This window comes from Morone saxatilis, unplaced genomic scaffold, assembly GCF_004916995.1.
Source record: "Morone saxatilis isolate NCDOM2014 unplaced genomic scaffold, NCSU_SB_2.0 Contig2, whole genome shotgun sequence".
NCBI lineage: Eukaryota > Metazoa > Chordata > Actinopteri > Moronidae > Morone > Morone saxatilis.
This window is the reverse complement of record NW_023339762.1, coordinates 15,959,715-15,974,314: the sequence shown is the minus strand read 5'-3', so window position 1 is coordinate 15,974,314 and position 14,600 is coordinate 15,959,715. Positions and strand designations below refer to the sequence as shown.

The 14,600-nt window shown below is 41.0% G+C and overlaps 1 protein-coding gene across 5 annotated transcripts in view; it reads right to left on the bottom strand.

Moving 5' to 3' along the window:
* The window catches only part of tln2b (talin 2b), a 76,189-nt gene that overhangs the window by 34,170 nt on the left and 27,419 nt on the right, over positions 1–14,600 (bottom strand). For all 5 annotated transcript variants that reach the window (XM_035665228.1, XM_035665231.1, XM_035665230.1 and 2 more), the window contains exons 2-9: positions 10,708–10,881; positions 10,522–10,619; positions 10,213–10,342; positions 9,401–9,556; positions 8,812–8,954; positions 3,118–3,245; positions 2,747–2,810; positions 2,451–2,555 (exon numbers count right to left, since the gene is read on the bottom strand). In XM_035665228.1, the coding sequence (XP_035521121.1) occupies positions 2,451–2,555; positions 2,747–2,810; positions 3,118–3,245; positions 8,812–8,954; positions 9,401–9,556; positions 10,213–10,342; positions 10,522–10,619; positions 10,708–10,843 (960 nt within the window). In that variant the 5' untranslated portion in view covers positions 10,844–10,881. The remainder of the gene's footprint in view (positions 1–2,450; positions 2,556–2,746; positions 2,811–3,117; positions 3,246–8,811; positions 8,955–9,400; positions 9,557–10,212; positions 10,343–10,521; positions 10,620–10,707; positions 10,882–14,600) is intronic.

Sequence of the window (14,600 nt, the reverse complement as noted above, 5' to 3'; positions counted from 1 at the left end):
ATAGGGAAACATCAGACAACAGTTATGTCGGTGCTAAACACCTACACAGATGATTCATTCAAAGGCGCAAACGCAAAATCGTTATGCCATTCTGCTGGTGCTGTCGTAATACAAATGCTGTGTCTATGGCTTAAAGCCCCAAATGGAAGAGGAGAAGGGGCAGCTGTGAACTGACCCAGCAGAGTTCAGGCTTGTTTAACTGCTGCTTTATTGAACAGGGTCTCCACAGGCTTTAGTCACTGTCAGCACACCAGCATGGTGCTTCCACCAGCTCTCTGCCTGACCAGCTCCAGTGCCCTCCACTCTCTGCCCACTGAAAATCTATTACAGCTCACTTCAGAGACTGAGCCTACACTTGGCTCCCCTCCAGGGGTGCAGAGGACGACACAAAAATTAGCGGTTTGTAGAGACGGGGGAGTTTGGAATACGTACATTTTATGTCTCTGTGGGCTATTGTTTTTTTTTTTTATCACTGGGTCAAAATGCAGAGCTCTGAGAATCGCACAAAAGGCCAATAAGTAAAACAGCTTCCAGGTTCAGGGCTCTTAAGCACAAGGGCAGATAACATTATTCCAGTGTTCATGATATATTTGTATTAAGGTTTATTAAAAACTTCCATTGTTTTAGGTTACATTACTTGAACGTCACAATTATCAAGGCTGTATTCAGGCAGGAAGTCTGATTTTCTAATCTGAAGTGGGCAGCTGAGGTATTATATTATTTCAAACTGTTTAACCTTGATTGTTGCTTGGGAAAATCTGCTTCTGCAAAAGATCACAATAGGAATGGGGGGGGGGGTGTTCTATTGTACACACCTGCATGCATGGCTGCAGCAAACACACACATACATACAGGCTTATTTACTTTCCATGTACGGTATTTCCATATCTGTAAGGTTTACAGCAATAGAGGGCTTGCCAACCTAGAACCTGCAGTGATTAAAGACTGACAGACGAGAAATGGGAGGTTACAATAAACTCTCAGATGTGCCTCAACAAAGCCAGGTCTGTGCTTTTGCCTCTGCTAGCATCAAGAGCAGAGTGCAGCTGGAGTGAATTATTTAACAGAGTCTTGAAGAAATCTCCATCACTACATCTCCTCATCGAACACTGACAGTGCTCGTACGTGTAGTTGCACACGCAGTCTGCCATAAACACACACACACACACAAAGATAATCTGAACCCTGCAGTCTGCTTTAACTACGGGGCCAAACATTCCATTTATCATCCATTAAGACTCCAGCAGACAACTGTACTCTTCCTTTTTTTCCCCTCTTTCCTGCAAGTTTGTAACCAAATGGGCTGCTGTCAGAGTGCTTTTATAATACCTGCTGGTGCGACTTCATCCCATTCACATGCCGCACTTCCATTCCACTTTTGTGTTCGCCAAACCAGAACAGAACAGAATTGCTATTGTCACAAGTATTTCAGAGTAGGCTGCTGAACTGCAAACGCACAAGCTTCCACTCTGAAGCTTCTGATTTGTTGTTATAATGTGGTTTTTGGTGTTTTCAACAAGCTTTCATACCTGTTTGACAGCACAGAGCATATCCAAACAGCTTTCTAATCACAGCTGCCACTCATTAGTACGGAAGCATTACGTGCCTGTTTTCGAAAACCAGATGTATCGTTAAATTGAGATTGCTCCATGATTAGTGTAGGAAGATTCAGATTTTATTTTCATATTTGCCTTATTTGTCAGTTATGGTAACATTGTACTGTATGTACTGTAAGTTAACTGCTAAGACCTGCAAATGTGGCAACATTACTACAGCAAAGTTAAACGTGGGCAAGGAACATAAGCGATCAGATGATCACAGTTGTAAAAAAGATTATCAACCACTTTGTCTGGAGCTAAAAACAAAACGTGAGTGCCAATGGGAATGCATAACAATCCTTCTTAAAGTTTTTTTTTTTTTTTTGGCCTTTTATTGCTTTTATTGATAGGGACAGCCAAAGATAGACAGGAAAGGGGGGTAGAGAGAGGGGATGACATGCAGCAAAGGGCCACAGGTCGGATTCAAACCCTGGGCCCGCTGCAGCAACTCAGTATATGGGTCGCCAGCTCTACCGACTTGAGCTAACCGGGCGCCAACAATCCTTCTTTACACACAACTAATACAAGCATTGTAGGTCAAAGTTGAAACAGGAAGTCTTTTACAAAGGTTTGGTTTTACCATTTGACTTTGTTTGGTTTGGCTTCACTTGGGGTTAATTTACAATCTGTATGATCATCTGACTGCTTGTGTCTCCTCTGACTTATTTTTAGTGAGGTTTAGCTGCATTTCAAGATCTCATAAAATAAACTTGTTGACTACAATAGAAATGATGATAATAATTATCCTTTAATGTTGGAAATATTTTTTATGGCAATGTGAGCATATTGTCTGCTGTGCTTATAAATCCAATACCTGCAATACACGTCATTTAGCATGGTTCCAGCTCTTACCTTCACCAGGAAGAAGGAAACTCCATATGTCTGCAGGGACCTGGCGAGCTTCACATACTTTACTTTTGCCTCAATCTCCGTCATCTCTCCACAGTTTTTATGTTCCTGATCAAAAACAGCAGTTCACCTCCTTAGATATTACATATGTTATGTTACATTAGGTGATCTACATGTTTTATATTTTGTCAATTTATGCCTCAACAGAGAACCAATTACTATAATTCCCATGGGCCACCCCCAGTTTCAAACACATTATTTTCTTTAAATGCAACATTCCAGCATTGTAATGTACATACTTGGAATATTTTCTTCTCGGACCCTCTCTGCTTGATGTACTCTTTTGGTAGGAACTCCTTCAGGCTACAGAGATAAATGACATTTTTACATGGTTACCCTTTTGAGCTACAGGCATTTCCTTTTCTATTAACATACCTCTACATATGAGGTCATTCTTGCCCTACTGCCTACATATCAGAAAACAGTTGTAACAGCTGACATCACCCCTGAGCTTTCCACTGGAGGAAATCCCTGAAGCAACAGCCAGTGCTGAAGCAGGAGATAACCACTGTATATGTACAGCTGTGACCTGAACATATGAAAGCATAACATGCTGTACAGTTATTGTGAATGTTGGTGTTAATGCATCTCTTGGATAGGAAAAACTTACTCCAGGAATCCGGGCTTGTGTTTGTGCTCCGCGTGGGGTCCGAACTGGATCTGAGCCTGGATCCCTGCAAACTCACAGGCCTTATCAAAGGAGACAGGGTGGGATCCATTCAATATATCATCCCTTGCCTGGAGGAGACATGATCAGAGGTGGGAGGTGTAAGTGAGAGGCAGAAACACACATCCAGCAAAAAGGATAGAACTACAAAGGCACGAGAATTACACAAAATTCACCTAACACCCAACAGAGCTCCATAATGAGCACTTCATTGTGCGCTTTGAATGCAGTGTGGCTTCAGAGAGGATGTCTTCCAGGTGAATGACTAAGTGTATTTCTAGAGCAGGGACATCGTAACTGAGACTCATGCACACAGGGGAGCCAGATAAGATTTGTTTGTGACAATAAACGCCATTCTGCTGGCTTCAAATGTAGCGGCTCCAACAATTTGTCATCACAGCCCATTACATGTTATTAAAAAGGAAAACACATTACAGAAATCAGTCTTTCACAATATTCCATCTGCATTACAGAATGGCCCTCAATATGTTTTTTTTTTTCAGTGAGAAAAAAAAAGGAAAAAAAGGCCTATGCCCCTTTGGAGCTGCTGAGACATCACTTATGTTTCAATGCATTTTCAGCCAGGCTGTCTACATTATCTTCACCATTTAGGTAGATGGAAAGGGAGAAGCCTTTGTTGACATCTTTCAAATGGTTGTCAATGTGTGCTGTTTTCTCCAGGGGGTAGTCAGCTCTGCCCTCTCTCTCTTTCTGTCCTCTCTCACTACCTCTTTCTAGCTCACTGCTGCAAAATTAATGGCTCCAAAAGCTGAGAGGCCTCGGTGACAGTGAGAAAGGCTCCATCAGTGCTTTTAGCATTAGCATATCGGTGCACTGTGTGGATTCCTTCTTACGTCCCATTACATCAATGAAAAACTAAGCAGCAGCTTACGGCTGTAATGAGGACAACAATCTCCTCCACTCACAATCAAGTCCCTTCCCCAGTGCAATTCACAGTGGAGTACATAAGCTCTTACTTAATACAAGAAGACACTCTAAAATTAGCCCTCACACATGCCATTCACTCTGGTACACACTATTCACAAGATGGTATTATTGTGTGAGTAAGATGCAAGGAGTAATGGAAGAATAAGATTTAAGGGTTATATTTTTAAAGTAAGTATTGCTTGGTGGACACAGATTAGTTATAGAGTATAATGAATTTACCCAAGTGCCCCAGTTATTTAGAAAACTTATTTAGGCTACAAGAGAGTTTGGAGTTTATAAGCCCCACAGATACACAGAAAATGTAGAGTATAGCACAGCTACGGTAGATACCAATGCTTTGTGTTATTCACACTAGTATGTTATTATCATTTTTTGGTGTATCCTGGTTATCTGTTTGCGTATGCAAATTTAGTTTCAGAAACCTGAACAAACACCAGTATCCAGATTTTGCAGATGCGTCGAAAATTAAAGTGAAGATTTAACACCGGTAATGCAATAGAATACGTTTTATCGGTTGTTGCTATCATCTTCCATTACTGGTAATAAGGTGAGGGAGCCTATATCCAGCAGAGTGGTAAATGCAACAGTGGCCAGGCAGAAACTAAGGGGGGGTCCATTCTCAACTGCTGAGTGAACTGAAGTCGATCCGGAAATGACAGTTTGAGAATCATGTATACAATGAGGTAAATAACCAGTTTCTCTATGTTCCAGGTAAATATCATATCTTATTTACATCAGGGAATTGACAATTTTAGGCAAATGGTCTGTGGTGAGGGGAGATGAGCCGCAGACTTTGTCAGCAGGCTGTACACCCGCACAAAGACAACTGTAAGTTACTAGTCAGCTGACAGCCACACAGCTATGAATAAGCCAGTGATTGTGAAGCATGAATAAAACAGCTGATGCCAATCAGATAAAGCAAGCAGGACTTATATGATCCATATGATCAAAACACAATCAGATTAAGTAATGGCCACATCAAACGCTCATTGCTTTGCTAGCAATATACATATATCATTCAGTTTGGCATTGCTATTGTTTCATACAGTGATAACCAGATATTGAATTCATTATTGGCAAACCTCAGATTAAGCAGCCAATTTACGTGTCTCTATTTGGTCAAACAACTGGCCAGATCAATAACTAGCCATGACTGTTGACAGACAAGACTGTGAGGGCAGACCCTGATTTTCTCGTAGCGGATATGGCAAGTGATACAGGCGCTGGTTCTAGGACATTCTAGTAGAGATGCATGAGTGGAAGCGAAGCACAAGACATCCGAAGCTGTGACACATACAGCCTGAGGCTAAAACACAGAGGTCAACCAGTCCACCACGGCCCAGCAGAGCACACAGAGTATAATACAGCCTTAAAAATAAATGCTGACATAGGGATACTCTACAGCGACTAATGCACACAGTGTTTGATCAGGACGGTTGCTAATAAATTAGCGAGTAAAGGAATATTCAACAGCTTCATGAGCTAGACAACACAGTTTTATTAAGACAAATCCTATTGTATTGTTCATTTTTCAATAAAGCAAAAATGCTTCATAAGCTCTTAAAATGCTACCACAAGCTCTTACAGAACTACTGATGGAAAAAAAACATGATGAAATAATGCTACATTCTGAAAGGATAGCAAGTCCTTATATACAGCAGGATATTATTTTGAAGTCTTCATCTGTCCTTTAAACTATGCTCTCTCCTGGTACAATTAGTATATTTACAGAATCGTAACAGCAGAAGAGCAGGACACACAGGGTGACTGCTATTGCTACAGAGGTTTATCCTGGCCTTAGCACAAATACATGACAGAGAGGGAGTGGCAGAGCAGTAAAGGAGATTAGTCTGTTACTGGCAGAGCTTCATTACATTATGTGTGTGTGTATGTGTGTGTGTGTGTGTGGGTTTAAAACAATGGAAGCTTCAAATCATTAATAAACATTTGAGATCATCGCTGATTCGCAGGGATCCTCTGTCAAAGAAATGCCAGCAATAATGTCATCATCTTCACCATCTGAATTCAATTACTCAACCCTGCTGAGTTTCAGAGAATTACAAGAATTGTGAATGATGAAGGATGTTAAAGAGGAAAATGGAGGGAGTAAAAAGATTTATAAAAAAAGAAAAGGAGAAAAAAAAAGTCAAAGAGAAGCCTGGGGTATGTTCCACTCAGCTAAAGATCTCTCTTCTGGCTCTGTTTGGCCTTTTTAACACAGTGACAAATTAGAGCCACTGCCATGTGAAGAGTCTCTGTGATCTGCCTGTGTAACAATCCGAGTGTGTGTCAGGCAGAGAACGAGGGAAAGATAGATGAGGAAGGGCAACAAAGAGGCAAAGGGAGGCGGGGGCAGGGGGCGGGGTTGTTATTGTGAAAGGAAATATGAGTCTGTGTTGAGAGGAGAGCATGATATGCACTGTGCTGTAATGTGTGCCAGGGTAACAGGGTGGGGATGTGCACGATTATGTCAGAATGTGTAGGAGATGGAGAGGGAGTGGAGACAGGCAAACTGTAAGAGAAGGAAACGGAGGGTAAAAAAAATAGAGGCAAAAACAGGAACAGTCAGATAGAAGGGAGGAGAGCAGCAGGAGCAGACAGGGAGGTGGGTGGCTGGGTGTCTTTTATGAACATATTCAGGAACTCCTAACGTAGCAGGGACTAAAAAGATGAGTCAAATATGAATAACTATAGATATTTCAGACATGGTATCTCTAAGTGAGTGTTGTTTTTGCTGAGACTTTATGTGGGAGAGCATGCAACAATCGTATTGTTAATGCATTTCTTTTGAATAGTATGTTGCATCCATTTCTATAAGTACACTTTCCTAACTCTCTCCCATGCTCTCCCTCTATATGCGTATATGCGTGCGTGTTTCTGTATGCGCTTGAGTCCAGGTGTCAGTGGGGAGCCCTCCTACCCTGGCTGAAGGGGCTAATGTGAAGGCAGTTATGTGTGCATAACTGCCTTCAACTGTGACTAGTGCTGTACCGGACTCAGCTGACCCCCCTCAGGGAACCCCCCCGGTGCTAGCACGGCTCCCTCGGTTTATAAAACTGGTAGAACTAGCACTGCTGAGTACACACAAACACAGACACACACACACACACACAGACATAGAGAGAGAGAAAAAGTAACTCCAACTAGACATACACTGAATGAAATGTAAATGAAAATTCCTAATCCTCATAAACATCATGAACTATAATCATCAGTCATTGTTCAAACCCACAGAACCACATTTGAAATTGCATCGGGGATTGGACACCATATATGTCTGAAAATCTGAATCTAATAGATATATTCTATAGATTAGCATTTTTAAGAGCTGGACACATTTCTGAGGAGTTATTGAAGACAAGAATGCATCTTAAAGGAGAGTGAATATTGGACAGTATGTCAGGTGGAGAAATGTATGCTAATTCTACGTCTGCTGAATGTTTAACAGCTTTATAAGATGATCATATGTCAATGCCAGACAAAATTTGAAAGAACTTTTCAATCTGCAATTAAAGCTTTGCCTTCAAGTGCAAGGACTTATAATGTCGTGCCAGTGTGCAGTATAAACCAAGTCAAACCTGTCTGGACCACATCTGAACTACCCACATTTCAGTCAGTCCAGACCTGGGCAAAACTTAGATGCAGACAACAACATAGCTATTGAGCCTAATTACACTCTTTTTCAAATTTAACTACACCCTTCAATTCTGCCAGCTCCCTTCCTCTCAGCAAATAAAAAAATGCATCAGAGACCTGCAAAGGACATGACCTTGACACCGACCGCAGTGTAGCGGGAACAATAAGCTGGTAATCAGAGCTAACCAGAGCAGATGCTGTCACACTCACTGGAAACACAAGAGTCCGTTGTTGCTGTTGTTTCTACAGTCCGAACCACTGCGCCAGATTAGAAAAATAGTAAGTAGAGCAAAAACTAGCATAAACTCCTGTGAATGATGTATCTCGATCAGTACACATCTGAAAATGAGTGCAGTGGTTTTGGGTAGCTGCGGCTCAGAGGTAGAGCGGGTCGTCCACTAATCGGAAGGTTGCCGGTTCGAGATACTGAACCCCAAATTGCTCCGATCCTGCGTCATCGGTGTGTGAATGTGTGTGAAAGGGCAAATGTGGCATGTAGTGTAAAACCGCTTTGAGTGGTCAAAAGGCGCTATACAATCAAGTACAATCAAGGTCCATTTACCATTTACACACTTCCACTCAAAGCAGAGACTGGGGGAGGTGGGCTGCCCTCCTCTGATTAGAGGGTGTTAACACTTTAAAAAAAAAATAAATGTCATGATGTAAAGTAATCCAAAATGACGCTATCTCAGCATCGGCCTTGCAAAGTTCTGGCTGATTTAAAACAGTAGAGGGCATGTTGAGCTATTTTCAACCCACAACAAGCAGATTTTCATACATTTGGTAACAATGTCAATTTTAAAACCATAGTACATCATAGTACAGTCATATAATTCAGTCGCAGCTCAAAAACATGTTTTAGGGTGGAGCACTTCTTTAAAACACATTTATTTTTTAAAACAACACCCCAAACATTTGCTGTGTAATTCACATGCTGGGCCTCATTTTGCAGGTTGCGCTGTAACAGCAAAAAATGTGTGAGTACAGTAGGTCATCCTCTTTCTCTTCTGTTTTTTGCTACACCAGCATAAAAGGTGTGTGTAACTAGTTTACCTGAACATAGAGCAGGTTTAGCTGGACAGGGTCCCTCGAGTCCACGTTCTGGTCCGAATAGAAGAACTTGCGCCTGAGCAGCAGAGTCTCGCTTTCTTCCACTCCCTGCTCTCTGAATGTCCTGCTGTGGTCCAGCCAGTTCACTGCCAATCAATACACACACTCAGTTATCACATGCACTGAAATGAATAGACACTCACTTTACAAAGATGTTACTAGAGGAGGATACTGATGATGACAGACAATCTACCAAATTAATCACGGGGGAAGGGAAAATCTTGACGGGACATAAACAGCGTCATTTGCATTATTTTCTGCTGAGACTAAAGCTAGTTTTCAGCCAAAGTTGGAGGGTGATTTATATATTCGCATGTTTCAAAATTTAATTGGTGTCCTCTAGGGAAAAGATAACAGTGGTAATTTCATTAAACTTTGATATGTTCATGCAATAAATTATACTTTGGTGATAAAGCACACGTCCAAATGATGCCGTGGAGTCCGGCAATAAAATATGTGAAAATAAGAAAAGGGCTTAAAGCCATCAAGATATCAGAAACACCTCTGGAGGCTTTTGAAAGCTCACACTCACAGTCATCATCCGTGTGGAGTTTGGCTTTAAGCTTTTCCATCTTCCGCTCATCTCGTAGCAGCAGCGTTCGGTCTTTCTTCAGTGTCCCCATTCCATCCTCCTTCTTTTCCTCCGTCACCTCTTGAATCAGGGAGTACTCCTCATAGTTGGTGATTCCTGCGAGGGGGGCAAATAAGCCAGGGAATTCTCAGAGGAGGAGACACCTTAAACCGGCACAACAACTAATGCCATGATACAGAAAGTGTTTCTGTAATTCTCTGGCACTCTCTTTTTATCTCTTTCTCTCTGCTTTCAAACAGAAGTGAAGGAAAGCTGGTACAGAGCCAGAAAACTAAAATGGGAGACGAGGAGGAGAGGAAGCCAAGCAGAAAGACCGACTCTAAACAAACATTTTCCAATAAAGCTATCTGCCAGACACACATCCCTCTCCTCCTCACCCAATTGAGCTTGATAGCAGCCCATTATAATTGAAATATACTGCTTAGGGAACACCTCTGTGACAGGCAAGGATGGCACGGTTTTGCCCTTAGGAAGAACACTTCAGCATTTATTAGAAACAAGCTTGTTTGTGCTTGATAAATCATGCCCACTGCGCTCTAAACAAAAAGTGATTAGGACTTTATCAAGCGTACATGAATACTCCAAAGTAACAAATGTTGCTGTTTAAATATGAATTTAATGACATAATGTAACGTAGTATGAAGTCAAGTGGTATGCCATGGACTAAAAATAAAATAGAAGATAAATAATTCAAGTCTTCTACAATGGCTTGAAAAAATTCATAGTAGCAGTACTTGCAGAGTATCACTTACCTATTCTGCTGCATATGGTGACAAGCAGCTCCCCAACTGTTTTTGAGTCATCCACCATGATGGTTTTAACTGCACCGTCCAGCATTTTGATCTTTTGGGGCCTTTGTTTCTTCTTATACTCCAAGACATCCTGAGAAAATAGGAGAGGAAGCAGAATGACATCCACAACCCCCGCCGGACAGTAAACTAGCAGTCGCTCCCATCAAGCATGGAGGCAAACATCTCAGCTCCCACTAAAAAATGTAAATCACTTTAAGAGATGAGTGACACTGACAGTTCTCAACCCCAAACTACATGACTTAATCTTACTCCATTTCGCAGCATGTAGTAATCCAGGGTTCTTCCAGATTCAAGCCAGATTCCTTTCCTGGGATCATCGTCAGACAGGAAGAGGCCATAATCTGAAGCTGAAACACAAAGTGAAACACGGCATGCAAATGTTGATGCTTACAGATTTCCATTATGTAAATTACATTCTCTGAGTCATCCACCAACCTTGTCCTGTCTGAGCTTCTGGTACTCTCTCTCTGATGATCCTGCAGGCATCGTACACAGGCGTGGATGGTTCAAACTGCATCGTTTTCACCACATTGCACTGGCGGACACAGATCTTCAGCGACAAAGCCACCATCTTGCTGGGTAGTATAACGGTCTCGCCGACCTATACACCTGGAAAATACAGAAGTAGAAACATTATGTGAGGTTCAGAGTGTGTAAAGTCATACCGCAGGCTAATATCCTAAATAGGTGGCCTGTGTTATATACCGTGTCAATAGAAGGTTATTAAAATGTCCTCTCATAAAACAGTCATGCTTGAATACATGAAGAGGGAGTGTCAGAGGTAGAACACACAAGATACGGAACAAATCCTCACAATTATCTCCTTGGGGACATTTTTACTTGTGAAATTGAATGCGTGTTATACTGTTATGCTGCCTCAGTAGCTCCTCATTCTTCTTCCTTGCTGTTCTGATATTAAAGGGTTAAGCATATGAAAGGTTCTGCCTGATTGCAGTGTGTGTAGAATTAGCTGAACGACGAAGACAAGCGACCTAACCTTTCAGCGGAAAAAAACGGAAATAAGTGCAAATCTTTCTAATCGTCAGGAATAACAGAAGCCGAGCCAAAACATAGAACATGACATTCCACTGCAGCATCATTATTCGCTCTTCTCCTGGCTTGCACTCTCCCCCAGAAGCAGCAGACTTCACTGTGAGACAAATCAGTGGGTGTTTTGTCACATACTGCAATTAGGGTGAATCAATTCAGGTATTCTGAGACTCATATGTGCAAAAGAGGAAAGAGACTGATACTGCAGAGTGTTTCTCCTCTTCCTTGACCTTGGCTTCAACAGGGAGAGGGATGAACATGATAAATAAGACCATCTTTACCCAGGAGGCTCTTTGCCTCTTACTTAATCACATTATAGACCAAAAATCTAGTTGTTATTATTATTATTATTTATTTATTAAACAAGTATTGGTCTGTGACACATTCAAAGCCAACCCACCTCTACTAGAGAATATGGGCATATATATAGATTTAAGCATAGATTCAAGTTCCCAAGTACTGATGTTAGTATATTCTAGGGCCGCGACTAACTATTTTCAATATCAATTAATTAAATCTGTTGAATACTTTTGTCCTTTAATTGAAAATTAAACACCCAAGTTGGTATATTCAAATTGCTTATTAGTTATTATGATCAATATCATAGAAGACTACAATAATCACCAAATATTCATGTTTGAGAAACTGGAAGTGGACTTTTTGGTATTTTTTTCTTAAAAATGGACTGAAACAATTAATTGATTATCAAAGCAATGGCAGATAAATTGTACGGTGGTCAACTAAATGATTAATTAGGCCTGGGCAAAAAAACAATAGCATGTATCGGCACTAGACACTTCATCAATAGCAATAAGATAATTATTCAATAGAATATCGATGTGAAAATGCAATAAATGAAAACTGCCACGAAAGCACAAAGCGCACACGCCCTGGCTCATAAACATCACATATTCCTTGATAATGGAGTCATGACCTACATCTGTTACATTTCAAGAAACAATCCACAGGCAGTCCACGATGGAGAGGTACTCAGCAACAACATATGATAGAACATTAACATTAAAATGGTAGTTTTTTTCACCTGGTCTTTATTAAAAATAAGTCTGATCTATAATTATTAATTATCAACTGAATTAAACATTTTATTATGATTTTTTAATTATATTTTCAGCTACATCACCCGGCCTTACACCTAAGTGTTTCCACTCCACTACATTTCGAATCCTACTTCAAAACTAAAAGAACTTTACTATTTCTTTCTACAGCTGGATATGAAGGCAAAAGTTCAAACCGTCACACTGACACGATTCAAATCTCAGCCACACTTGGAAACAAGGGATTTTTTTGTGTTCAAGATTCACAGCTCATCCACAGGCCCCTTTCTGAACTGGAGCAGAGAATGTCTGAGAAGTAAATTTTCTGTAATGATGGAGTTGTGAATGAGCCCGTCTGTGACTGGGGCTCTGTCATGGCCATGGGTTCTTCTCCAACAGCTCCTTTCCTTCCCTCAGTTTTTTCTTCATACAAAGTGAGAAATACAAGCACAAAGAGGAAGGGGTAATGGCGCTGCATGAGCTCTTCTCTATACAGGCTGGCAGAGAATCCCCACCAAGTTTTTGTCATCCAGCTCTTTCACAGATACTCTCTTGTAGACAAGCAGCTTGAGATCCCAGACTGACAACGCTGTGGGCTCACAATGAAGACTCACAGGTAACAACACCCATCCACACACATATAGGTTGTGTGCATAACATTTCTGTATTTTTGTGGAAGCTTTGCAAGGTCCACCTCTGCCAAAAAAGCCAAAGCTAGTAGAGGACTGATTGTGAGTAGCAACACAGTAACGTCACTTCAGAGAGTACGCACTGAGGAAACCACATGATGAAACCCAGGAGGATAATGATAATCCCTGAGCTTACAGTAGTGTGAGAGCACATTTTTCACTAGGATCCTCGTGCAAACACTCAAATACAGCCAGCTCCTCATTAACTCTGCTTACAAGCATGGATGGCTCTACCTCTGAGAGAGGAGCAATGAGAAGCTACTCACTTATGTGACTCTCTGTTGAATCTTATTTATTTTATAACCCTTTCTAGATCACTAGGTAGACCCTAAAAATGTAATTTCAACACACTATCTCCCATGACAATCGCTAGTCCATCAGAAAGAGTCCTGCTTTGAATTAGATTTGTTCACTACTCTAAATATTAAGACATGAAAATGGCCAAAGAGCAGCTTGCTGGGGAGTCTAAACATGGACAATTCAATAGAGACCAGGGAAGGCAGGAGCCATCTGGAGAGGATACAGCTCTAATGATTGACTGTAATACCAGCAGCAGTGCACAGCCTGAGAGCAACAACTGCTGCGATTACTGCATCAGTCTGTCACACAGCAACCAAGGAGGTGGCTCGACAGGAAACATTGCTGGTCCAGGACTGAGCAGTTTGTTTGGACCAGTGTTCCAAAATGCATCTGATAGAACAACAAATCTGAAGCAGAATGACCTCTGAGAGCATAACAGGGTGTGGATGAGAATGAATAACATTCCTTCAAGGGCACCACGCAACAAGGCTGTACAGGGGGTGCTTCAATTTTGTGGTTTTTATTTGATCAATACCAGAGTGAATGCCTGCATGTTTCTTGTGCGACATGCAGAGTAGAACAAAGACAACAAGAGATAGGTCTAGGCTACCACAACCATTATTTCCAGCTGTGAAGAGCATAAGCGCTTTACAGCTGATTTGAACGTATTAAATGAAAAAATCAAATGGCAATTACTGTACTGTATGTGTCACCCATGCTGCACAAGATTGTCCCCCACAATTACACCAGATGTCAGAGTACAGTAGTCTACTAAATGAATTTGTGGATTGCATTTTGTGAATTACAAAATATGTTCTAAAAACAAACGAAAAAGCCAAAGATCTATGAGTACAAAGGACAAAGACATGGCATTGTAATTACTTATTCTATTATTCTTTATTCTTTATATGGATCCCCATTAGCAGCAACTCTTGCTGGGGTTTACACACAACAAAATCTACATATAAAACAAGACAAGAAAAATTCATTACTGCAGGAACCTTCCTGACCTATAAAACACTGCAAAAGAAAACATAATAAAAGAAAAACAGTTAAATTAGAATGGAAAACAATAAATGTACATTGTATATAATTCCTTTAAAGAACAAAATCTAAACCATCCCCACACATGGCTACAGGATTTCCAAGGTCAGCCCATTAAACTGCGATCACAGGACAAACAGTAATGATTCCCTGGTAAACAAGATATTTTAGACCACGTTCAGACTGCAGG